Source organism: Lissotriton vulgaris, chromosome 2_1 (genome assembly GCF_964263255.1).
Source record: "Lissotriton vulgaris chromosome 2_1, aLisVul1.2, whole genome shotgun sequence".
Lineage (NCBI taxonomy): Eukaryota > Metazoa > Chordata > Amphibia > Caudata > Salamandridae > Lissotriton > Lissotriton vulgaris.
Window position 1 is genome coordinate 1031934614 of NC_141687.1, and position 27519 is coordinate 1031962132.

The 27519-nt window shown below is 44.9% G+C and overlaps 1 protein-coding gene across 1 annotated transcript in view; it reads left to right on the plus strand.

The window, feature by feature from the left end:
• Positions 1–27519, plus strand: part of CCDC148 (coiled-coil domain containing 148) — a 1056272-nt gene that overhangs the window by 854834 nt on the left and 173919 nt on the right. Inside the window, exons 11-12 of the mRNA XM_086956667.1 lie at positions 13081–13221; positions 22638–22756. Of these exons, the coding sequence (XP_086812793.1) occupies positions 13081–13221; positions 22638–22756 (260 nt within the window). The remainder of the gene's footprint in view (positions 1–13080; positions 13222–22637; positions 22757–27519) is intronic.

Sequence of the window (27519 nt, forward strand, 5' to 3'; positions counted from 1 at the left end):
TACCAAGACAGGTGAACTCGAAGATCTTAGGCGTGCCCCTGATGCCGCTGGGTTAAACCCCGGTTCTTCCACGCACCTCCTGTTGAAACAACCTAACCAGCAACACACCTGCATTGTCTTTCCCCACAGGCAGGCTCTCCATATAGGTCCGAAACACAAATTTGTGCAACCTATTCCAGTCTTCCAAGAACAACCTTTTTTGTTATTCGGGAAGCTTATCCGGACACTGCCGGAAGCTCTTCTCGGTTGTGCTTAATGCTTGTTTGTGGCTTTCCAGACTGTCTGACAGCTGTTTTTACCCCATACATGGTCTTAAAACATTCCCCCTTGCGTACCACTTGCAGGTCCTATCAGTCTATTATATTACTACCCGTCCTGCCCCAGTTCTCTTCAAAATAATGAGTCAATTTGTCGCTAACCACGGATGAGAAGACTTGGTCAGTCAATGCCTCTACTCTAAGCCTCCACAGTGGTCTGGACGGTCGCCCCATCCAAGATGCATTCCCATCAACAAAGGGGAATGGTTTATATATACATAGTGAGGTAAGTGACATCCTGCACACTATGTGCCATTGTCTGTGATACAAAACCATAGTCAATTCTTCTATAGGCACCGGCCAATGGTGTATAACAGGAATAGATTCGGTGAACTGGCTTGAACACCTTCTTCAGGACAATGCTTTTTTACGGTTAAAAACTATTTTTTTGTCATCAATGACTTTGCTCTGTTCTATGGGGCTTTGCACCGAACCTCTTTAAGGTTACTCTTCCTTTGGGCACTTCTTGTTTGATTAGTGTTTGCGTTTTGTTACTTTCGATTCTTTGATTTCTTACTCAGGTTGCTGATTATAGTGTGCCCTGGGTTGGCTTCATTAAAAACAACTTGTTTGAAGTTATTTAGTTGATTGTTGTTAGATAGCTTAATTGTCCAGTGTTGATTTTCAATTTCTTCACTGGTGATTTTCTAAGGGCTCTGATTCTTTGCCCTAGGGGTCTTATACAGGACGGCTGTGGTCTGAGCGTCAGGTAGCTTGTTTTACCGTAGAGTTTTATGCAGCAGTACACAATCTTCTCTCTTCTAATTTGTCTGCTTCTTAATGGTCCTGATCTTATATTTTCAGGCGGTTCTCTACGGTTCAGTTGCAGCTTTGACACAGGACGGAGTGGATGCAGTGCTGTAAAACCGTAGAGAACCGCCTCTAAACAAGTTGTTTTTAATGAAGCCAACCCAGGGCACACTATAATCAGCAACCTGAGTAAGAAATCAAAGAATCCAAAGTAACAAAACACAAACACTAATCAAACAAGAAGCGCCCAAAGGAAGAGTAACCTTGAGGAGGTTCAGTGCAAAGCCCCATAGAACAGAGCAAAGTCATTGATGACAAAAAAATTGGTTTTAACCATAAAAAAGCATTGTCCTGAAGAAGGTGTTCAAGCCAGTTCACCGAAACGCCGCGTCAACAGTTATTGTGCTTTTTCTTCCTTTTTTAACAAATGTATAGTTTTTTCATGCTTTTAATAAATTGAATGTGATAATTTGCTTTTATGAAATGTTAATGAATGTATAAACCGTTTGTTATAATAATTACAATAAATGTGATCATTTTAATCAATAGCAATTCTAGTATTTGATCATTTGACCTCTTATTTTATTATCTATGCAATTTTGAATTTCGGTTGAAATACTGTAAAAACTGTATTACTTACCTTTACTAGTCTCATTTGTAAATGTGTTACCATGTGGGGTGCCTCATATTGAATTATACTTCGATCAGATTTTTTAATTATCTGATAGTAGGACTGCCCCTAACAGTCTGATCGATCTCTCATAACCAGGAAAAGGGAAACCCTCTTTTTTGTATAACAGGAATAGGCCCTCTCTTGCGGGTGTCTCAGCCACCATATGTCCACCAACCTCAGTCCCCAAGAGTGTCCCTCAAGACCCCCATCAGTGCGGACTTTGTGTGAAGCCTGGGAGGATCTCAATCCAGGGCCCATCTAAGATCAATTACAGTCTCCTGCCAGCACCAAATTTGCTGCCAAATACTCAGTGCCATCCGGCACCAGTCGGCTATAGAATTATGGGCAATCAGCATTTGGTGAGTAAACATTAATCAGACACACGTCCCTCCCCTCCAGGGCACCGAACAGGATAACATACCTACCCTCCACGTCGATTTTGTGACTCCTGTAACTGAATGGTACCCATGGGGCCAACCCAGATCAGAACTCCTCTCACAAACCCAGAGCAGGAGGTAGAATAAAGGTGCCCTACCATCTGTTGGCAGTGTGTGCATGCAGCCCTCCCACACTTGCATCTCTTGCAAAAAGGCTACTGAAACCTCATATCGCCTCATGTATGCATAACCCCTCCGAATCCCCTCCACCCAACCCAGCCCTCTGACATTCCAAGTTAGTATTTTAGCGGTACTACCAGTCATCACTAGATTCACCCCACCAATCATATTCCCACAGCTGTTACGTGCAGGACTTACCCCCCCACTCCAGCATGGTGTAATCGGAATAAAGACACAATCATACGTGAACAGTTAAATAAAAACACAGCTTCGAAACAATACTGAAATCCACCCCTCTCCCCCTTCGGGCTGTATATGCAACAGACCGAACCCTGCAACTAACAGTTTGTGACTTCTCATCCACTGCCCCATAACCCAACCTTTCTGTGTGCGTGTGCTAAACTTGTGGTCCACTAACCACTGGGAATGGTGAGGCCTGAGGCACTCCAGCCCCTCACCACTGACTACAGGGCCATTTTTGCCCCCACTGGTTTGCTATCAATCTTTAACTAGGTTTCATTCCAATTTCCTTCTCTTTACACCAACATCACACCATCTTACCATTAAGCCACAGTACCTTGGGCAGCATCATGACACAGAGTATTATCCCCTCCCTACCTGGAGGCCCTTCCAAGCGTCTCACAGAAACTACACCCCATAAAACATGTCGTCCTGGGAGTTCATGTCAGCCCTGCATCAGTGCACTTGCTGCTCAATTCAAGGTCACCCCTGTGTCGTAAGAATGAGCCACCAGCATCCGGCATCACCTCAAATCTGCAAGGGGCCCGTCCGGGCACACCACTATGCACCCTCTCAGGCTTGAGGAGTCTTGGCTCAAAGATGACCATGACCGGCCCTACAGCCTTGCCGATTGTCACACGTTGGTTCAGCGGTTTCTTCCCCACTTCGCGTCACCCTTGGGCATATCACCAGACAGCGAATCCAGCCACTCACTTACCTCCCTAGGGGTGTAGAAAAAATGTGCCTTCCCATCATGCACAATACAAAGTTTAGTAGGGTGCATCAGGCTATATTTCAAACCCCTGTCACAGAGTCCCTTCTTGACAAGCACATCGTTTTCATGCAGGTCCTGCACCTTTTTGGTATAGTTAGGAAAGATAGAGATGTTTTTTCTCGTCGAATTGGGGTGGGCCATGCACTCACAAATGTTTCAAAATTATGTCTCACTCTCTGAAATTAAACATATGGGCTATAATTGCTGGGGGGGGCACCCCGGGTCTCTATAATATGATCGAAACCCCATCCAGTATTGAATTTGGACTACTTATTTGGCTTGTAGTACTTTCACAATTTAAGAGCTTAGCTATCTCTCCCCTCTGCTCTCTCAGGAAACCCCACAGAGCACAAATTGTTCCTTAAGGACCTGCCCTCAGCATCATCCACCCTGTCTTCCAACATTGCAGACACTTTAGGCAGCCTAGGCACTCTTTCTTTCAGTTGTCTCAATTGAGTTCGAAGACTGAACCTTCCATTTTGGTGACCCTGTCTACCACATTTTGGGTGTAGTAGATTAACATTGATAGCCACAGAATCTATCTTGACCACCAGCTCCTCCCGCGAGCCATTGATTGCTGCCATCTGATCTGCTTGCACTATCCCCTTGCTCTCCACACCCGGTCCCCCATCCAGTTAGATCACATACGTATAGTTCACTGCACCAGCTTGGTAGGTTTATCCTTCCCCATTATATCACACTATAGGGGCCCATTCCACAGCCCACTGACAAAAATGTGACGATTCCTGTCACAGCATATGATTGGACTTTGTCCCCAGCAGCATCTGACGTCAAGCAGCAAAGCGCACTCCAGGATTCAGGCCCCCTTCGACAGTCCAGTGTGACCCCCCCAACCTCCACTGGCCCAATGCACCTCTTACCACCATCTCAAATGACGATTGGGGGTGACAGCACAGGCCATCTCTCCCGCTCAGTTCCAGACCCCCAGTCACATCCAGCCCAAAGGGCCAACAGGAACACCTCCTCCAGATCTTTATCCTGCAGCACGCAGCTCAACAGGGGGCCACTTCACTCACAGATGGCTCCCAAGATGGCCACACCTCAGACCACTCCAAATCCCCTCCCGGGCCTGACCCGGTTCAGTCGCTGCGATGTGGGAATACATTGGTCCCTGCAGGGGGTCACCATGTCCAGCGTGCCCCCACACTAATTCTGCTGGCTGCCCCACAGTAGTATCCAGGAACTCAAGGTTGACAAATCTCAATGTACCCGTTCGCTGCCCTCATAAGCCCTGCACACACGGCCAGCCCAAGAGGTCTCCTCCTGGCCCGCTTGCCCTGAGGAATGTTCAGACTTCCAGTCTTCCAGGCCACCCCGGCAGTGTTCCTCTCTCCTGCCTGCCGGCACTCAGTGGGCTATGCGGCTGACGTACTCTGAGGGCCGCAGCTTCCATGCCACTCCCCTCGCTACCCTCAGGCCTTCACTCCTCCGGCCCAGGCCCAGGAATTATTCCAGTGTGGTAGCCTCAATGTAGTGGGGCCGCACAACTCTAGGCCAGCAGTCCCATCCACAGCGCCACATGCCGTACACGAGCCTTCCGGCCCGCACCCAGCACCTCTGTTTGCAGAAACGCACGGGGACTGCCTCAGTCACCGCAATCCAACATGATTTACAGTCCTCTGTTTCACCACCTGCGGCCTCATTATTAACTCCGGCTCAGCAGCCTCGAGGCAGCATGGCCGCAGCACTCTAGTTGGGCAGAGCTCTATGATGCCACCAGCCGCAAGTCTCTCCCCCTCTGCAGCGTGGCCGTAGCACTCCAGTTGGGCAGAGCTCGACCTCTATGCTGCCACCGGCCGCAGCTCTCTCCCCCTCCGTTCTCCTATAATTTATGCTTGGTGTCCAGAATGTTTTTGTGGCAACGGCAAGCCCAAAGCCGCAGGATTTGCTGCAGGATATACAATTGCAGGTGGGAGTTCAGCAAAATGTAGCCATTCGGCCATGTTCCTTGCCACGCACATCTAGTCAAAGTCTCATAACAAAAATGAAGTCCTGGTCAGTGCCTTTACTCACAACCACATGCACAGATGAAGCATTCCTCACACATAAACTGTTTGGCACTGTAACACTACATTTCATAAATATGTAGCAGAACTTGTGGAACATGCAAAAATGTACCATTTGGCCAGATAAACAACAACGCCGTGAACATTGAAATCTAAATGCTAACAGCATGTAAATCTCCAAGCCGGTCTATTTAGGGTCAGCAACACTAAGTTTGCTTGGACGTGAAGACCTGCTGCTGGTTGAAAAATGGACCCTGAACTGAGGACTGGAATCATATAAATGGGCCTTTGAATTCAAGATCAGTAGAGATAAGTCAGAAATTATAAACCTAATGATCCTGCCAGACTTAATAAAAAGTTTCCCTTTAAAGTACTGAAATGAATCTTGATGGGAGCCAAAATACCTAGATGAAATAATGATCTGAGAAGATGAAGAAACGTATTTATATCCGATTTGGGGATGATTAACAAAGTTGAAATAAGCACTGTGGCAAGGCGTTTGTATTTATTTCAAACTGTGCCTCAAGCAACTTCAGGATCTGAGATCTTGGAGATTGAGATATATTCAAGGGCTTCTTTGGAGTAGAGAAAAGGAACAGCTTTGCAGGAAGTTATTGATGGCAAGGAAAGTGCGAGGGGGAGAGGTTTGTATGTTCGGTGTCTAGAGGTACTGTTGAGCAGCCAATCTGAGGTTTTCGAAAGCATGGAAATCGAAGGGGTCTCTGGAAACCTGGGTTCATATGGACTCTGTTAAGTGAAGTGACTAAGGCAATGTTGGACACAAGGGATATTCTAGGTGGAATTTAACTACCATTTCTGCTTCCCTGACCTGACCCTGACAGGTTATAACACAAATGTTTCTCGTGTGAATCAAGGAAGGTGTTTTTAAGACTTGGAGGTATGGAGAATGTCCTGTCATATCTAACACGTTTGACAAAAAGAACATCAAACGCCAGCAGCAAGTAGTTACTTTACGACCTTTAAACAGTTTGTCTGGACACGAGTGAAATAAAAAAAAAGTATTAACATCCATACTGTAAAGATGACCTCAATTTAGAGAAGAGACACGGGACTGGGCACATCTAGGAGTTTGGGGAAGTGCAGTACTGAGGAAAGTAGATCAGAAAAAATACGCCCAACTGTGGGAAGATATTCCAGAAACTTTTCATGAAGTCGTATTTCAAACCTCATAAAGTGCAGCAGGTGTTCTCAGGTGCACAGTGGAGCAGGTTTGGTAGGCAGTTTGAGAAACTCAAACATTTCTGGAAATCTGAAATAAGGTAGGTTAGGGGCACCCTGAGATACCCAGTTGGGGACGACCTGTCTGTAGTAGTGCTGGACCTACTAGATAGAAACCTTTTTTTACCACTCAGTAAAAATAAGAGGAGAAGCCCGGACAGTTGTTTCTCCACAGGCTGCTTCAGAAGAGGTTTAGGGAGTGCTGTGGGAGCACGCAGACCCTTTTTCAACCCACCTTTCAGATGATGAAGAGCTTCTGCAATGCTCCATTTTTGGGTGAGGTGCCGATAGCCTTATTGCCCTTACCTTTAGGGCAATACCCATTGTTAGTGACTCCCCTTGTTATGTACCTCGCTCGGTACCCAGCTGCTGGGAGGGTAGTTAACAATGGGTTAACCCACTCTACCGTCCTAAGTAAAGTGCAAACCTGTGCCCTACAAGTTACACGTATTTCAGGTCAGCCTTCCCCTTAAAAATGAAGCTCTCTGCTGCAGGAGACAAAACTAGAGGCGAAGCTATTTCACACATTGCGTAACAAATACTACACTGAAGTGATAGGGTCTGAAGCAATCTCAAAAAAGAACGGGGTGGTGATGCTAGTGGCCAAGAATGCGAATGTGGAGGTAATCTCTACCACAACAGACACGAAAGGGAGATGGATGTCGGCAAAACTACTCAAAGATGACACTGAGTTCTTTATCACGACTATTTATGCTCCAAATACACATGATCCGTCCTTCTGGGTAGGCCTCACGAAACAGATCATCTCCATTCCCGACACAGCAGTCCATATTTTGGCGGGCGACTTCAATCTCCCATATGACCCTATATTAGATAGAGACTCTAAATGTGTATTTCGCCCAGGAAAAGCCCATAAGGCATTCATGAAACTATGCAATAGGTTCCATATGGTGGACACGTGGCGATTAATGCATCCGGATGGTAGAGACTATTCCTTCTATTCCCCGCCACATGACTCGTTTTCGAGAATTGACTATATACTCATATCTAAAAATGCAGTGGGAAGAGTTGAGGACGCGGACATTGCTCCCAGATTAGTCTCTGATCATTCATGCGTCTCCCTTACACTTTCTAACCTTAAACCGTCTACCCGGCAATCTATGTGGCGATTCAATGACACTATTCTTAATGATACGAAACACAAAGAAACCCTTGACGCCGCCATTAAAGATTTCCTATTGTACAATAAGAGAGGGGACACTTCAGACACCATCCGTTGGGAGGCACTGAAATCCACTATAAGGGGGCTTATTATAAAAATATCCTCTGCGATTAATAAGAACCGCACCGCGGCCTTGTTGAAATTAGAAGAAGACATTTCAAAACTCCAGCGCAAATACCTGATGAGTAGAGACTCTGAAGTCCTAACTGAATTGTCCAATCAAAAATATACTTATAACAAACTTATCAGTGAGAAGGCAGGAATTTGGCTGGACAAGAGGAAGCGTTTTAAAATCTGTGACTCGAATAAAGCAGGGAAGGGGCTAGCGGCATATCTTAAATTTAAAATTCAAAAGAACACCATTACTTCTTTACTAGATGGAAACGGTACTCCTAACTCTGATCCCACTAAGATTGCGAATATATTCAAAGACTTTTATGAGAAACTCTATGCTAGGAATGTACATGTTGACAGTGAAAAAATGAAGAAGTATCTCTCGAACTGCACACTCCCAACACCTACGGCCGCAGAAAGGGAATCTTTAAATGAACCGATCTCTGAATCAGAGGTTGTTAGCGCGATCAAATCCCTTAAAAAAGGGAAAGCCCCCGGCCCTGATGGCTATACAGCACCATTTTATAAGTCTTTTGCCCATATTCTTGCCACTCCTCTACTGGAAGTTTTTCGAGAAATTAGCACCACAGGAGAAGTTAAGGGAACTATGGCTGAAGCCGTTATTGCGGTAATACCCAAGGAAGGCAAAGATCATAAACTCCCCAAAAATTACAGACCCATCTCATTGATAAATTTGGATTGTAAGCTCCTGGCATCGATTTTAGCAAAACGTATACAGAAGGTCCTGCCGTCCCTAATACATCCCTCGCAAGCGGGCTTCCTGAAGAATAGGCTTTCGAGCGATAACACGAGAATTCTGGCCCACGTTATTGAACAAGCGAGATTCTTATCCACGCCCACCGTTGCAATTACACTAGACGCTGAAAAAGCGTTCGACAAAGTAGACTGGACTTACTTAAATGCCGTACTACACAAATTCGACCTGGGTCCCCTATTCACTAAATTAGTCATGTCCCTCTATGCCTGTCCTTCGGCTAGAGTACGGGCCGGCGGCGCATTTTCTTCCCCGTTTAGTCTAGAACAAGGTACTAGACAAGGTTGCCCATTGTCCCCGTCTTTATTCCTCCTGGCAATTGAACCCTTTCTGTATTATATTAGAGAAAACCCTGAAATTGCAGGAGTCCAGTTTGCATCGTGTACAATCAAACTCACGGCCTATGCTGACGATGTATTGGTCATGAGTGAAAAAGCTGATAAGGCTATACCGGCGTTACTCTCCACAATCGAAGAATTCTCAAGTGTATCTGGGTACTCCCTGAACAAGGATAAAACTGAGGTGAAGTCATTAAATAACCTGTGTGATAAAAACATCTTGGGCGATTCCGGGCTAACCTGGCAGCCGAAGAGTTTTAAATATTTGGGTTTGGAATTTGAAAGGGACTTGATAACTACCCTAAAAATTAATGAGGAGATACTCTACAAAAAAATACAAAAACTCTTAGATGGCTGGTCTCCAAAGTTCCTCTCATGGTGGGGTAGGGCGGAAACATTAAAAATGATGATCAGTCCCTTGGTAAACTATTTGGCATGTATGCTTCCCATGACCTTCTCGGAGGATTTTCTACATAAAATTGAGAAGCTGCTAACGGACTTTCTGTGGAAAGGGAAGAAACCGAGAATTGCCATGAAGAAACTGCAACTGCCAAAGGTTAAAGGGGGCCTAGGTCTACCAAATTTCAGAAACTACCAAACCGCCTTCCTCTGCAGGCAAGGAGCTTCCTGGTTCACTGAGGACCCTACTTATACGCCATTATGGATTGACATTGAGAAAACCATTATCGGCAAGGCCCCACTCTCTGCTGTGCTCACAATGGACCTCTCACACCTTACGAACTCTAAATACATCATGCTTAATACTAAGAGAGCCCTTTTGCAGATAGATCGCGCCCACAAGACTGGTCTACAAATCCACAATTCATCATCTGCTTCTTTATGGAGTAACCCGTCAATTAAAATTGGCGGATCACCCATTATATGGGACCACTGGTCTAATAAAGGTATTAATGTAATTGCAGATCTACACGAAAATAACATGCCACTGCCATTCTCGACTCTGCAGACTAGGCATTCCCTATCGCCGATTGACTTTTACTCGTTCCTGAAGCTAAAATCAGCCCTATCCACCAGAACGTTCAAGCTAGCGACACCTTGGCTAAAATCTATGCTCCCTCACTTTCAGTCCTCTGGACATTTTGTCTCAAAAGTATATAAACTTCTTGCACCAACACCCAACAAATCGATGAGGCGTAACGAAACCAAATGGGAATCGGAACCAAATAACACTGGGATAAGCATAGACTGGGTCAGGATACATGCATCAGCACTCACTCATAAGGTCTCGCCGATACTATCACAGACCAAGTATATGATTCTTAACAGGGCCTTCTGGACTCCGCAACGACTATTCAAAGTTGGCCTGCGAGACACACCGACCTGCTGGAACTGCTCCTCAGGTATCGGTGACCTTCCACACATGTTATTTAATTGCCCCATGCTTCACACATTTTGGACTAAAATCTTTGACTACATTGGGCACACGTTTGACATACACCCTACAAGGGAATTCATCTACATTATCTTGGGGGCTCTAGACCCACTGCTAAAGGGGGATCACGACCGTCAGCTCCTGGATCTCTTGCTAACACTAGCATGCAAGGTAGTCCTATGCAATTGGAAATCAACATCCGAGGTCTCTTTTAATGCCTGGAGGGAATGGCTATACTGCATTAGAGGCACCGATAATCCCGCTCTTCATTCGTCACCATGGCAGGTTACCAGCAAAAAACTGTGGTCTTCCTTAGACCAAGCCTCCTTTACCTTCGACCCACCATGAAGTACCACCAATGAGGTCCATACTTGGTAATTACTTGGTAATTGCGGGGTTGCCGAGGTATTAATTAATTGTACTGGTTATATCCTGTCCACATGGGCTTACCAGCCTTAAACACATTGTGCATGACCGTTAAAGTATACCTGGTGTTATATGACTAGATCTAGATGGAGAACTCTATGGAACAGTGTACAACCGTAAGAATGTAATGATGGCATATTTTCTTTTCTTTTATTGTTTGCCTTGTCTATCTGTTTATCCATCCATTGATCTATTGATTTATTTATTCATTCATCTCATATCATTTACAGATCCGGACTGATGTTACCTTCTTGTTTTTAATATGCTTTATTTTCCGTTGATGTATGTATGTATGTATTGTTTTACATGCACTGATCCATGCTTGATTACGGCGTCACTCCAATAAGATTGTAATCCTACGGATGCCTCATGGCCGTTATCTTTTTTGTTATTGCTTAATAAAAATGATTTGAACTCAAAAAAAAAATGAAGCTCTCTTATCATTCAAACCTGTGACTAGGAATTTCATGCAGATCTCTGCAGCCGCTGCATTAACCGCGCTGTCGGTATTATCTCCATTAGTCCAGAGACTTGCTGGAGACACATAGATGTTTACAGCAGATTCATTATACCCTAAGCTAAATTAAAATGCAATCTTTTTGTGGCAAATTAAAAAGGGCAAAAGGGCTTGTCTATCACATTTTTCCTAGACACTATCATTAGAGACAGAGGGCTAGATGTGTCATTCGTCTGGCTGCAAAAACTGGTCACAGCCTGAATTGACCCAGTTCTTCTTGATATGTATATGTTGAGTTTGCTTTCTCAACATTTGGTCACCCCTGGTAGTGAGTGACGTGGGTTTCTGTTGCACTCCGCTAGTATCATTACACTAGTTTTGCATCTGCTGTCCTTTAATTATCTTTATTTGTATATGTTTTGTGATAGTGCGGATATTCCTCTTAGAGGAACACCACTACCTCCTCTCTTTCTTCACAGCCTGAATTGTGTGAACTGACAGATGTGCTAATAAGTTGGTTAACAAAATTCCCATTCGGAGTGGATTGCAATGGCGACCGACCACATTAATATGATTGAGGTAGGTCACAAATTGCAACCCAGTTCTGTGGGCCTTGATGACAGGGATGGTGGCCTGCAGAGGTCAGCAGTCAATAATGTATGTATTTGGGTTTAAATAAGTTGCTTTCTTTTTTTGTTAAAGCAGCCCTTTTTTCTTAAAGGAAATGGGGCTGCTTTTAACAAAAAAAAAATTCTTTTTTTAAGTTTCATTTTTTCATACCTACTCCACCTGAAACTTTTACGAAAATTCACAAAGTTGAAGGGGGTTGTGCCTCAACTATCATCCCCCTTGAGGTGTCTGTAACTATTCACTGCTTCGCAACCACAGTTACAGTTGCGAACTATTGACACATTTCATTCTGAATCGCAATTTGGAGTGGACACCCACAATATGCCCCTTCCAAACTGCAATTCAAATCCAGTCGCTTACCCATTTAGGAATCCGTAAAACCTTACAGACTCCTAAAATGAGTTTGGGAGACAATACACACCTTGTAGGCAATCACAAACTCTTTTATTTAAAGAACTGCATGGTTTGTGACTGCTATAAAGCTTGGTACATCTTACCCAGAGTTTGTAAAATAAACACACATGCACCGATATACTAAAGGCTGACTGTCATTGGCTCTTTCTCTTTGGCAGCGCCCCTACATGTCTCTGTCCACTTTCTACCACCACCATCATCCACACCCAGTTTGGCAGCTCTCTGCTAAATCTTCCTTTTCCAGTACAGGGAGAAAGCAGGAGAAAACACCTACTGAGTATGTTTCGGATTGATAATATATGCACCTACATTAACCTCTGTAAAATGTGTCATAGCAGTCAGTCAGTCAGTCAGTCAGGGGTTGTATGTCAGAATACTGGGCACAAAAAGATTGTGCTATAAAAATACCATAGTCAGAACATAGACTACCAAAACATTGAGAAAGTGAGGGTGCCTAGATAATTATAGATGTATTGTTATTAACTCCACATCTACATACCCTTAATGTCCATATCGTTGTTGCTTGTATACTTATATTTTTGTGGTAAATAGTCAGGCTACGTTATTTTTTAAGCACCATATTTTATGTTTAAAACTGGATATTCTAACGGTATACGCCTTTGGATTTACTGTCCGTTTTCCTCAGTGCATGTAGAATAAACATACTTTACCCCCTGATGCTGTGTGAATGTCGAAGGCTTCCTGACGCTGAATAACCTTCGTCTGTTTGACTAAGTCCCTTGAATTTTATCTTTTTTTTCCTCACATGTAGGTTCTGCAGTGGCGAGCACAGCAGGAGGAAGTTGCCAGACTGGAAGCTGCGGTAGCGGCCCGAAGAAAAGAGAATGAGGAAGAAAAAGAAAGACTACGTAAGGAAAAAGAACAGTTGCAAAGAGCAGAGGAAAAAGAAAAAGTATGGCATTCTTTTTCATGTATTAAAATGTCTCACTTTTGTCCTTAAAAAAATAATGTGGAATGTATTCGCAACAAATTGAGTGCCGTGCGCAGAAATATGCATATCAGTTTTGTATTTAATTTTTTTTCTTGGAAAACAAAATATGGCATGAATTATTTGGGAATTGTCCTCTGCAGTTCTTATTGCTTGAAAGAAACGTTAGCGCGCGCTAACCTCTGAGGGTTGAAGTGACGCAGTGAGTTCTGCTGCACTGCAGCAGATTTCATCACGGGCTACAAAAGGCTTTGGTCATGGTTTGGTGGGTTAAATTGGCTCGGCGTTCCCAGAGCATTAGGAGACGTTTCAGATGCGTCCCCTCAGGCTGCTTGAAAAAAGCATTCGGTTGCAAAAGCTTGCTCATACCCGGCGACCCCTCACGTTCCAGGTGTTTTAGGATTCAGGAAACAGCATCAAAAGGGCAAGTACGGGTCTGGAGTGAAGAAGAGAAATAACACATATATCTGTCGAAAAAATCACGTTGTTTTATAGGTTGTTGCCAAGATTAGTGCACACTACAAGGCTGACGAAGAATAGAAAGGAAAGCAGTCCCTTGAATGTTTTGTCGTGGTATCTACCGTATCTGGCGTGTAAAATTAGGAAGAGGAAAGGGCAAAATGGACTTCACACTGGGGGAAAATTCGACGGAAGAAGAAACATGTAGACGTTCACAGTAGTTTTATAGTTACCGGCAACTCTTATCATCGCACAAACCGTAATTCCGAATTTTGCAAGAAACACTGCACCCCTGCAATTTTGCCCAGGTAAATGATGCTGTTTAAGCCTGTCTAAGTGTACTCAGGGAAGAACGCCAGGTAGATACTAGGCCTACTGATTTTATGATGATATGGTAAGCATAAAGTCTCCATGTTGTCCCATTTTTGCTAAATGGGTTATAATAATCTCACACAATATACTCCGAACACCACAATGTCACATTTTGTCAGGTGTGACATTTATCGCAAACGACATGTGACACTCGTAATGAGGGACTGAATATAAACGTGCCATTTAAAAAAAATCAATTTTTTTTATCAAACTCAAATTAAGATGCTTAGAATTAACACGATTGCTCATTTGGCTGGAATCCTTAAATAACTTTATGACCAGAAAGACAGTATCAGAAATTGTACCTCACTCTAATGAATCATCAAAAATAATGAAGTGAAGTAGTGTGGCTCACTGGTTAGAGGCGGCAGACCCGAGAGCAGAGGACGGCCCGGGACCAGGGTTCGATTCCCGACGCGGCAGGTTTCTGGACCAGGGTCAGCGGACTCGATAATTCTCTCGCCTCGGTGCCCACTCTGATCAGCGATCACACTTTCACTAACGGCCCCACCAGACCGCTGGGGATGCCTGGTCTCACCCTGGAGATACCCACTAAGGGACCATCCCTCAGGGAAGCCAGGAAGGGTTTCGCAGCGGTCGAAGCGCGGAGATACTCCTCCGGGAGTCGATTCTAGCGCTATATAAACCTGCAATTAATTAATTAATTAATACATTAAGACATATTACTTTCTAAATCTCATTCGTAAGAAATCAAATACCTGCTGGAGAATCAGAAGCTATTATTTAAAGGAGCTATTAATTGAACAAAGCATAAATCAATGTATCTTTACCCAATTCTGCTTCACAAACAGTGCAGAAGACTGGGAGTTCCAGAAGGTCACTTGTGTTTCATGATGTCCTATTTGATGAACCCAGCATGAAATATGATCACCCAGCATGAAATAGGATCACATCACCCCTGATTCTGATGGAACTCCATTGGCTCTCCTTGTCAGCCCAAATTGTTTTCAAAACCAGCTGCATCATTTACAAAGCCATCACAGCCAGAACCCCCGCCTATCTTGAAGACAAGCTCACCATCTCTGGTGGTTCTAGAACACCTATTTTCAGGACTCTATGAAACTGAAAACTAAGAAGTGTAAAAAACAAAAAACAAAACAGGACAACAAGCCTTTTTTTCAACTATGAACCCAGGGTCTGTAACAACATCTATGTACCCATCATGTTTGCCTAAACATTGCTTACATTTAGGAATAGTTGAATACTCACCTTTTTTAAAGAACACTACATCACAATGCATTAACTTTCCACAACTCAGCTTCCGCTCCTATTACTCAGTGATTTTAAGCTTCCCTTACCCATGCACACCGCTCCACTGCCTTTTGGCTAGGTTGGTTCTATATGTTGACCCTATATATAATACATATATAGGGTCTGAATTTGCCTGTGATATCATTCATGGTTGGTTTATGTTTAATGTATACATTTGTAAAGCACCCACTATGAACCTACTGAACTGCAAACACTGACAACACTTGCTGGTATAAGTATATGGGATATCTACATGTTAGTGATGCTTACACGTCAGAATAACGAGTACAAAAATGTTGATAAGCAAAAATATTGACAACCAGAATATTGTGAAGGTAAGTATATATTGGTAAGTATAGATTTGCTGTTTTTAATTCCACATCTACATACCTTAAATATATATATTGTCATGGTACATGGCGGAGGAGTTAAGTATTGTAAATCTATACTTATCAATATATAATTACCCTTCACAATATCCTGGTATGTAGTCAATATCCTTGTCACTACTTCTTTTTGTGTGTTGATGTTTAAAAATTGATATTCGAGGACCATACCATTATTGAACTAAGAAGGATGTATGTCCGGATCATCAAGTCTCAACCCTTATTTCACACGTAGATCTCTGCAGCAGGTGCCTTACCACTGAGAACAATATAACTAGCTGGATCGTGTACCATAGTCCACCAGGAAATCAGATCGTCCACCAGTTTCTCATCTCGTCATACCCTTCGCATGTGGGCCTCCTATTCCCTCACGCATTTAATAAAATCACACTGCCAGTACACTGCCTGAGTGGAGTTTCAGGCTTTTCTATCTAATAGCTATGTGCCACTTAGCCAAAGTTAAGTCCAGCAGTGCAAATTTCCTGCTGAGCTTCCCTTTTTGTCTCTTCAGTAGCAGACCCAAGAGTCATTGCTCAATCTCAATGGGGATCACCTCACCCGTGGCACTTTGGAGCTACTCCAATACCTCCCCCCAAAATGTATGTACTATGGGACAGTTCCACAATACATGGAAAAAGTCTTCAGGTGTGGTTCCACAGCGCTTACATCCTGGGACTCTGGTTGGGTATAAAGTATGTAACAGCATAGGGGTGAGGTAGGTGATATGTATGATATGAAACTGAATACGGTTGAATTGTGCATTAATTGACACCTCACACACTCCCCCGTGAACCCTTGCCCATTCTCTGGCGGCTAAAGTGTTGCCAAGTATCCACCACTTTCAAGGGTGGGACTGGTCTGTCAGACCGTAGTGCTTGATGCAAGTATTCCTCCCTCTCCCCTCACCATGGGCAGCAGAACAACCAAGGTCTGTGTGGGTTCCAGGGACTCAGGAAACATGGGCCATATTCCTCTGGCTATGGCAGAGATTTTTGTGTATTGGAGAAATTGTCCCTGCCCCAGACCAAATGTGTCAAAGGCGGCTTGCATGGTGATAAATCAGCTGCCTGGGTATAGATCATTCAGTGAGTTACACCCACCATCTCTCCACCGGGCAATGGCCATGGACTGCTCAATTTAGTGCAAAGAGCCTGACGATCCAGAACTCTGAGTCAGGCGCATACGGCGCTCTGCGAAGCACTCCCCGTACCACCTTCTCCCACAGGCGGCACCATACCTGAACCATGGGGCAGTGTTGCAGGAACACAGTTGCTGCGTAGGAGGAGAGCCCATATAGCCATATCTCAGCAGGTACCTGCATATAATGTCTTTTCCCACTTGTCCCCCTCATCAAACCAGTGACCTTTATGCTTTAATTGGGCAGCTAAGTAATACAATATCAGGGCTGTGACCTCATACCTCCTTTTCCCCATTCCAGCTTAAGTGTGGAGAGTCCCACTCTGCATTGTTTCTCTGTCCTCAGTAATTCTACCATCAGGCAATCTAATTCCTGAACACTCCCCAAAGGATCTCATACATGGTTCACTAAAGCACATAAAGACAGCGGTGTAACATCACCATTTTAATCAATGCTATTTTCCCCATCAGGGAAAGCTTCAAGGTGATCCAGAACCTAATAGAGGGGTGAAGGTTGGCAATGACTCGTCTTAGGTTCAGGGCGTTTTATTGCTGCACACCATGCACAATGTGTAGCCCAAGGTATTGTATACTCTCCGACCTCCAAGGCCGTCCACACACTAGTTATAAAGAAGTGCAGAAAAAACTCTGCTGCGCTACGAGGAGCTCCGCCAGCAGCGAAATGCGTTAGATAAATGCTGTTCGCAGTGATTTGTCTGCACTGTGCGATCATCTCAACCGGCACCATGCATAGCACAAGCAGACACTGCTTCCTTTCTGCCGCTGGAGAAGATTTTTACTCGAGCTGCAGCTTTCTCAACGCGAACGAACGGTTTCTCAATGTGAGCTGTCATGAGCATATGCGACCACTCGCAAAGAGAAATCTTGCCACCCGCGTGGAGAAATCTCACCAGGAGGTGGATTTTAACGCTCGCGCTTGCCAACTTGACGTTGTTGAACATAAGCAAGGGAAAATCTCAACGAGCTCTCTGTAACGCGGAGTGCGGAAAACTCTGCAAACTCCGAGTGAAGAGGAGATCACTGCCCAGACTTAGTTATAACTCGCTATCTACTCATTTAGCTGGCCTATTGGGACTAGTACAGAATTTGACCAGTTGACATAGAGGCCCAACAACTCTCTGATTTCCCTCATTATATTCATGAAGATCTGGACCTAAGCGCCAACTGTCGCCAGTATATCATATAAGCCATCATCTGCATATAAGGACACAACATGCACCGTCTGCCCACCTGGATTCCGCACCCATGCAGTACTTGATGCAGTCTGCACGCTGCGAGCTGCGTTGCTAGGGCAATCAGAAGGGGGGCAAGGGGGTAACCCTGTTGCGTCCCTCTCTGCAATAAAAACTCATCAGAGACATAGTTTCATGTATAACAGTTTGACCTAGGCGACAAATCGGGTTATACTTGCAAAAGATACCTCCAGCACACAGAGCCAAAAGCCTGCTCTATATCTAGAAATGTGCACCACATGTGATCGATTCCACTAGATCACTAGGTATAATGTTGGAAAAACACCTGAATATGCAAGAGCATATCAGTGCCACCACCAGAGAAGCTAACTACCACCTAAATATACTTAGGAAAATCAAACCTTTCTTGCCTCTGACATACCTCAGACAGCAGTCCAACCCCTAGTCATCTCTCGATTAGATTATGGGAGAGCTACTCCTTCTGGCTTACCCAAACTGTCTCTACTAAGGGCCTACTCAGCTGCTAGGCTCCTTAAAGGATTTAGCAGATTCGACCACATTACTTCTGACTTCAACCATCTAAAAATGGCTCCCATTTGTAGCTAGACTCCAGTTAAACTCCAGTTAAAAATAGCTTGCATGACACACAAGGCCATTCACCACAACAACCAGAAACTTGAGGCGTATTTGCTCTTCAAGAAACTCCAAATCCTCCTCGGGATCTTGGATTCACATAGCAGTTCTGGTATATTGTTATCTGTATTTGTATTTGCATTGCTCCGTGCATTTGCCCTCCTGTATTGCATTTTCTTGTATGTTTGACTTGATAGCTATGTACAGCGCTCAGATACCCTGATGGGTCATGTTCGCACTTTATAAAACTCTGCAAATGAATAAATAGATAGACAGACCATGGCATATTGATCAAGGTATAAATCAGGGACATGGAGGACATGAGCAAGCCCCTGGAGTTTACACATGGTATTCCTACGTGGGATGTACCCTGACTGGTCAGTATATACCAGTTTCAGGAGATAATGAAGCACACGCACCGCCAGAATTTGGCTGGGTATTTTTTGATCCACATTTAACATAGAGAGGAAGCCTCATTGTGTGGGTCTTTCCCCTTCTTTGGTACCAGGACGACTATGGCCTCTCACATGGAACTCGGAAAAATCCCCGGCACAATGGCCTCCAAATAGAAAGGCAATAACCTATTGGCCAGTGTCCTGGGGAAAGCCTTGTATAGTTCTACTGACTATCCATATCCCCCTGGGGCCTTAGCTGTCTTAAGAGAATCAATCACCAGTGTAGGAAATTGGGATCTTGTTGCAGAACCCACCCAATTTTTTCTTGGTATCTGGTGCACCTTTAACTGAAAATGTGCTGGGATTCTGTTAATCAGGTCCCCAGCATAAGTGTTCTTTCCCGAAACTGTACAATTGATCCACAATTGGCAACCCCTTTGGGATTCCTTGTAAGTCTCTAGTAAATGATACCCCTGGTACTTAGGGCATTGGTCCTTAAGAGGATCCCTAAGGACTGCAGCCCAACTAGTGCCACCCTAAGGTACCCCTCACCAAGCTCATGCAAACTGCCCTTGCAGCCTGTCTTGGTGCAGAGATAACAGGAGAGTCGAAATGGCACAGATATCTTTGTGCCATGGCTGCCAGTACTACATGTGGTATAGGTAAGTCACCCCAACGGCAGGCCTTACAGCCTGAAGGCAGGGTGCGCTATACCAATGCGAGGGCATATCTGGAGAGTGAATATGTCCCGATGATATCTAAGTTCACCCCTAGACATTACCAGTACAAAGAGACGCCATAACAAGTACATGTGCTGGACACTCATCATTATGAGTTTCCCAGCTACATGGTGGCTTCACTGAACCCCAAGGTGTTTGGTACCAAACACCTCATCTTATTAAAACCACACTGATATCAGTGCTGGCCCCTTAGAGGTGTCCCCTGAAAACCTAACGACTACTAATGTGTTGACCGACTGGGCTCGACAAAAAACATCCTGAAGAGTCGACAGTAGACTGGGAACCACCTGCCAACCGATCCGCCCAAGGTGCATTGCTAGTCAGCCTGACTTTGCAGTAGCTCCAACTACGCCCTTCTCCGCAGCAGAAAATGCTGGTCAGTGGGACCTCACAGTGATGGGATCCAGCCTCGTGGAACCCTCTTCAGCTGCAGCCTGCAGCTTCGTCCCGCTGGAGGTTTTTGACTTCCAAAACGTTGTCTAAGTATGAAGTTATAAAACTTCACTTGGCTCAACAGTGACCAACTCCCCATCGATGCCAACAACCTCCCCAGTCTGGAAATCCAGATCTTCCCGCCATCGTCCATGGGTTGAATGAGAGTTTATATTGCGACTCCCCGGCGATGACGAATTCTCCTCCTAGGAATTAGCCTGTTGCATGCCCCCCTAAACTCCACCTTCTGCTGGACTTTTCATCAAGACATTTTCTACGTCCGACGGTAAGCTGAGACGGGGCCCAATCCACCCCTTCAATCCGACCCGCTCTCCATCAGGGTCAGCCTTAATTTTTTACTTTGCCCCGGTCTTACGTGAACAGTTCACCTAGTTGGCGCTTTGATCTTTTTCTACGTGTTAGATGTCACTAAAAACTTTAAAAACTCATAACTTTGGTTGTACAGATTTGATTTCATTTGTTTTGATGTTATTTCATTTATTGAAATGTTCTCTATTTTTTTGTGTTTTTTTTCTCGTTTTTACTGTTGTGTGCTGCATAAACCACATCCCTATGCCCCTAGTTACGCTTGACTGCTTTTGTACACAAGTACGTTTAGTTATTTTTGGTTTCACCCTGACAAGGATTGTGGTTGTTGCTTGGGTAGGGTTTTGACTCCCCTCAACCAATAACCCAATTTCTTACATTCGTGTTCATTGGTAGGATCCAGTACTACTGTGTGTGCATTGTCACTCAGTGATGTTGTCTATAACTAAAAAGCACATATAAATACTTTGGAATCAAACTTGATAGTTTTCTACGTTCTCCTTAGTTTCTGATTTGGCCATCTTTTCCTTTTTTCCAAATTTAAGTCTTTCCTCACATTCTTTTTGCTACAATGGAGATGGAGTGGAGCAAAATTGACAGCCACAGGAAGGTAGAGATGCGGAGGCTCTGAAAAGAGAGAGTGCTGTATGGGGGAAGGAAGGGCCACCAAGGTGAGCCTCCAGTAAGCCCACCGAGCCGTTGCGGAAGTCAGGAGGATGCACGCCACCTCAGAGGAGCTAGAGGAGTATGACCCTGAGTATGGGGAGGTGGACTTGGAGGAGGATAGAGATGGCCTGGCCACAGGCCCTGGGATGCAGCACCCTGAGGAGAAGTACACCTTGCCCACAGGAGTAAAGTCCCTTGCCATAATACATTTTTCTTTTGTCACTGCATTAGGAAACCTTTTTTACCTATTGGCAAAACCCCTTCTCATCACACCCGCATCAATTTTAAAAGAATTGCCTTTCCTTTCTTGCCATGGAAATGGATTTACTTTAGTCATTGAAACGAGTAAATTTGAATTTGTTTTTAGAGTCAAAAGCAACCTGCAAAGGGTTTGACTTGCTACAAACAGCAAGCAGTAGGTGTAAACCTCTCTTTTGAAGTTTTCCTCGTCCTGAAAAGCCCCGGACCTTTCCCTATGAAGAGATTTACTCACACTTAAAATTATGCAACCGTGGTCCCATTTTGTGTGTGAGTGCAAATGTGCCTTTTGTGATTTACAAATGATGGTGTTATGGTATGTGATGTTATGAGCCCATCTAAGAGTCACGTAGATGAGCAAATAGCTTTTAGAATTGTGTCCCTAATGTATTGCTCGAAGGCTGATAGATGTTTCCCTACAGTCTGTCATACGATTCATGTTTTGTAAACTAGAGTATGACTCAAATGTTGTTTGCACTTGAAGCACACTAGAAACTATTTGATAGAGCTGTGCTGCATAAAAACGTAAAATAAACCAATACATGTATTTACAAAATAGAACTTTAGGGGGAAAAAACTTACAGCAATTGCTTAATCAGATCTAGAACTTTATTCTTTGAGTGCCTCCATTTCCTGATTCGGACTGGAAACTGTGTTTCTGGCTGAAATGGTAGCTAGAGGAGATGCAAAAACACAGCATACCTGATTTTAATCCCCCTCTCCGTGTGGATATTTTTGCCATTAAATACCAGTGAAATCTCCAGGTGCGAAAGGACCAAAAAGTGGGGCATTACTGCTGAAGCTAGATAATGATTCCTGTGGTAATTCCCCATTTCTCAGAGCACCCTTAAGGTCCAAGTTCGAATCCCACAATCTTCCTGCTACCCAGAATAATCAATACCCCAGGCATTGCCTCAGTATCGATAATTGTGGATGTGGGAATACCACATTGCTCTTTCCCCACCTCTCAGAATAAGGGCCAATTTGTTTTGCTTCCTTTCATTGTAGTGGTAGAGCCCTCGAATAAAGACTTTTTTTTTTTACTATTCAGTTGTTTGAATTTTTAGAAACAATAATTTCGCCTTTCAGATTCAGAAGTACTATTTGAAAAAGCAGCAAGCCAGGGAAGCACAGGAAAGCAAAGATCTGCAGCGTCTTGAGGAGTTGAAGACATTGATGGAGCAACAAGCAATACAAGACAGAGAAAGGTAGGCACCAACGTCCAACAGTGTCAAGGCGCTTTGTGGAGTCAAAGCAAAGAAGAATTGGATCAGAATTTCTGAGCAGTTTTTTTTTACTGTTTGTCATCATCTGTCGTTGTTATGGTTGAGTAGCAATATTGTGTGCTTATTACGGCATATTTTAATTTGAGTAGACCAAAATCTAATCTCATCGTGCCTAAAAAAATATACCTTGTGTAATGTAAGTGTTACTCACGTAAAGAGCTGCAAAACCTTTGGGTCGAGTTTGTACTATATAAAAAAAATAAAATGCAACAATCTATACATTATGTTCCACATATCCCCCTCCTAATTTGAGAATTTTTTCCAGAGGTGATTACAGCAAATGCAAGGGATGAGCTGGTATTTTTCGGTGTAAATCCCAAACGCTAGGAATAATTGCAATGGATCCAATCTGTAATTCCTTGCTAAAACGTTAATTGACATACAATTTTATTTCTGATTTTAATGCGTCCCAGTTACAAAATTCAATAGCCAGACGTCGAATTACTCGACAGAAATGTTAGAATGTGGCTACCCAATTCTAATTAGTATTATCGCGGGAAGAACAATATGACGTAATGGCTAGATTGACTTTTCCAGGAGGATTAGAAGCTTTGGGCTTTGCATAACCAGATGTTGCAGGCTCGTGCCCTAGTTTCGCCACAGTAGCCTTGCAGTGTGTGCTTCTGTGATATTTATTTCCCTTATTTATATTCCTGTGCCTCTGGATAAACGGCTTACATTGCTTGGATGCACGTATCCCTTTCGGCCATTTTGTAGTTGTTTTTGTAGCATTTCCATTATTTCCCAGCAAGTTCACAGAAACGTTTACAATTTTTTTTTCTTCACACAGAATGAAACATCGGTTGCAGTAATATTGAGACATTATTCGTGTTGTTTCTTAGTGAAATATTCTGCTAACTCTTCATGTTGTTTCTTAGTGAAATATCCTGCTAACTCGGCGCACATTTGTCTGACAATAGAAGTGCGCCACTTTAAAATATAATGGGGATTTTTTTTAGCAGCTGAAGAAGGGAGCTGCCATTCCAAGGCTGCGTCTCTGCTGTTTGTCGTCGCACTACTCCTGTGAACCAGGCTCTCCATGTGTTGAGGGACAGGAATACTAAGAGTCCCATGCTGCCTTTTTTGGGTTTCTCCAACTTCCGTCCATGTAAAGAACATTGCCCAGGTTGTCACTTTGATAAGTGATAACAAGCATTGGCAAAGCAGATAGATCTGATGTTAGCTGCCAGCCTATTGCGTTGACAATGCTTGATATGTTACGCCATGGGGTTTTGTAAAACTTGATTGTTGGAAAAACTGCCCTCGTTAATCTAAAAACAAAATATTCACGAAAACATTTTTTATTGGTCTCAGAAAGTTCACATCATCATTGCAGTCCCTGGCATTGAAAGGACCTGCTTTGTGAATGGATGTGCTTCTTGTCAAAGGCCAGAATGCAGTCATACTGAAGTAAGCCAATGGCTGAAGGAGGTTGATCCATTGCCCCATGCTGTATGTATGATATTGTGGGCAGATGAAAAATGTGAAAGTTGCAATATCAGATCAATGGAAGAAGAGGGTTGGCTGCAAGCCCTTATAATTAAGTATTTCATACATATAGTTTTAGTTAAATCAAAACGTCTTGGTGAACTACACACCTAAAGAGGGTTCCTGGCCACTTGCTAACATGTAGTAGTGACCAGAAATATGAGTCCCATACTGCCTTTAATTTGTTTCCCCTCACATCTTCCCAGGGCCGGACTAGGAACGCACAACAGCCCTTGCAATTTCTGCCGGACCAGCCCAGGGGGCGGTGGGGGTGTGCAAGTGTGAAGCACTGCTGTTTTTTAGGTCTCGCCTGTCGATGCGCATGCGCATCGAGCAAGGCGAGAGTATTGGGACTTATCCGCTCTTTATCCACACTGCAAGGAATCGTGGCGATTCCTTGCAGTGCCCGTGACTTTTAAGCTCAATGCGCATGCGCATTGAGCTTAAAAGCGCGTGCACGTCCGTCTTTGTTTACCCGCTCTGCCCCCTCCCCGCCGTCTCGCATTTCGCAATTCCCTCCTAACAACACACACACCCTCTCCCCCCCCTCCCCGCCATGTCTGCCCCCTTCCCGCCGTCTCGCATTTCGCAATGCCCTCCTAACACACACACCCTCTCCCCCGCTCCGCCCCCTCCCAGCCATGTCGCATTTTCTTCTTTCATGTTTATTTGTAATTTCTTCTTGTTAGACAAATAAAAAAGGTTTTGAAGTAAACAAAGATTTACTGACTTCCTGGGCCCCAACCCACCTCCCCCACTCCCCCCCTCTGGCTCCTCACTGTGTCTTTACGAAACACGCACGCACACAAAGATTTACTGACTTCCCGGGCCCCAACCCACCTCCCCCACTCCCCCCTCTGGCTCCTCACTGTGTCTTTACGAAACACGCACGCACACACTTGTGAACAGCGTGAACACGCGAAACCAGCGAACGTGTCAGGACACATGCAGCAAGCACGACGGGAGATGACAGACTTAGCACATCAGCTGAATGTAAACAGGCTCCTCGCGGAGCAGTTTCCAATCTGACGCTGTTTTGAATGCACGTGATGCATTAGAGACTTGCTCAAGTGTACTATTCTAATAGCGGGGGGGGCTGTCCAATAACATAATCTCACCAAAGGCATAGGGATTTATTTGAAAGTGTTTATTTTAAAACACAAACCATGCTGCCAGAGGACAAACCTTTGAAGGTTTCCTTTATGTCTCATTCGCCATCGAAACTTTCAAGTGGTTTACGAAGGTGCGGCTGCACCTTTCGCACCCCTAGCTCCACTGACACTTCTCCGAGTCCTGCGCGTTCTTGGCAGGCGGGAAACTACGCCTGCAGAGTTCAAGGAGTCACCATGATTAGAGCTAAGAGACGCTGAAAGCGGTACATTTTGTACTTGTCAAGGAGCTGCAGAATTCCATTTCAAGGAACTACATTCTCCCTCAGGGTGCGGCTTCTGATCCGTAGTGCAGGGTATTATCCTTAAGCGTTGAGGGATCTGTCTCTCCTAAGCGAAGGTATCTGTTTCTCCTCCCCCCTCCCCTCTCTTCCCTCCGTCACTGTCGTCTCCCTCCCCTTGATCTTAGGGATCTGCCCCTGGGAGTTACGTCCTCGGCCCTCTAGTGCTGGTTGCCTCCCGTCCCTCTTTGTTTACCCGCTCCGCCCCCTCCCCTTCCCGCCGTGTCGCATTTCTCCTCCCCCCTCCCCTCTCTTCCATCCGTCACTGTCGTCTCCCTCCCCTTGATCTTAGGGATCTGCCCCTGGGAGTTACGTCCTCGGCCCTCTAGTGCTGGTTGCCTCCCCCTATTATTACGGATCTGTTCTCAAGTGTTGCTATTTTGTTGAAATGTGCATTGCATTTTACATGCATTGACTCACAGCTGCATTCTTTAAACAACTATCGTCCCTTCTTAATGTCAGGGATCTGCTCCTGCGTTTTATGTCTTCTGCCTCTAGGCACTAGCTGTGTCCTCTTAATGTTAGGGACCTGCCCATAAGTGTCACACCACCTGCCTTCGAGTGCTGACTGTCTTCCCTTAGTGTCGGGGCTCTGCCCTTAAATGTCACGTCATGTGCCCCATTGTGCCGGCTGTCTCCCCTTATTGTGAGGAGTCTGCTCTTAAGCCTTGCTAACATTTCACTTGTGCATTGCAATTTCTATGCATTAACTCACAGCTGTAATCGTTGATTGATTGAAATTTGATTGTAATCGTTGTATCTCCGCTTCATGTTAGGAATCTGCCCCTACGTGTTACTGACTGTTCTTTGGAGCACCATGTCCCTCAGTGCTAAGACCTCATCGCCTTAGAAAGGCCTTCGCACCTTAGTGTTCTGTCCTCTGCCTAGTGTGCACTGCCTCTCAGGGTCTTTGTCCCACAGAGCTGGTTCTCCCTCAGGGTGCGGCTTCTGATCCGCAGTGCAGGGTATTATCCTTAAGCGTTGAGGGATCTGTCTCTCCTAAGCGAAGGTATCTGTTTTGTAGTGCACATAGGCTCTCCTTAGTTTCCGCCCCCTCCCCTTCCCGCCGTGTCGCATTTCTCCTCCCCCCTCCCCTCTCTTCCCTCCGTCTTGTTGCCTATGGGCGGCTGTGCTGGCAAGCAGCGCTGATTCCTCTCCTCTTTCTGTTGAAACAAACAGCAGGGAGGGGAGGCGTTTCCAGGGCCAGCTCACTCTCGCTCTCTTCGTCTTGTTAGGGTTTTCACCACCAGAATCAAGGAGTGACAAACCAGCCAGTATGTACATTTTCAATTCAGAACGCCCTCTCTCCTGAAGTGTCAGTAATCGCGGCCGCCGTTTCTCCCTCCCCTCACCTCTCTCCCTTCTTCCCTCGATCTGTCTGTAACAGAGTCACTGCTCCTCCCACTCTCTCTCTCTGTCTGCCTGACGCCCTCTCGCCTATCCTCCTATCCTGCCATCTCTCTCACATCCTGACATCTCTCTCACATCCTGACATTTCTCTCACACTCTCTCCCATCCGGCCATCTCTCTCTCCCATCCTGCCATCTCTCTCCCTTCCTGACATCTCTCTCCCATCCTGCCATCTCTCTCTCATCCTGCCATTTCTCTCACACTCTCTCCCATCCTGGCTGCTCTCTCCCATCGGGCCACCACCCTCACCCTCACTCACCCTCACTCACTCACCCTCAACCCCTCACCCTCACCCCCTCAACCCCTCACCCCCTCACCCTCACTCGCCCTCACCCTC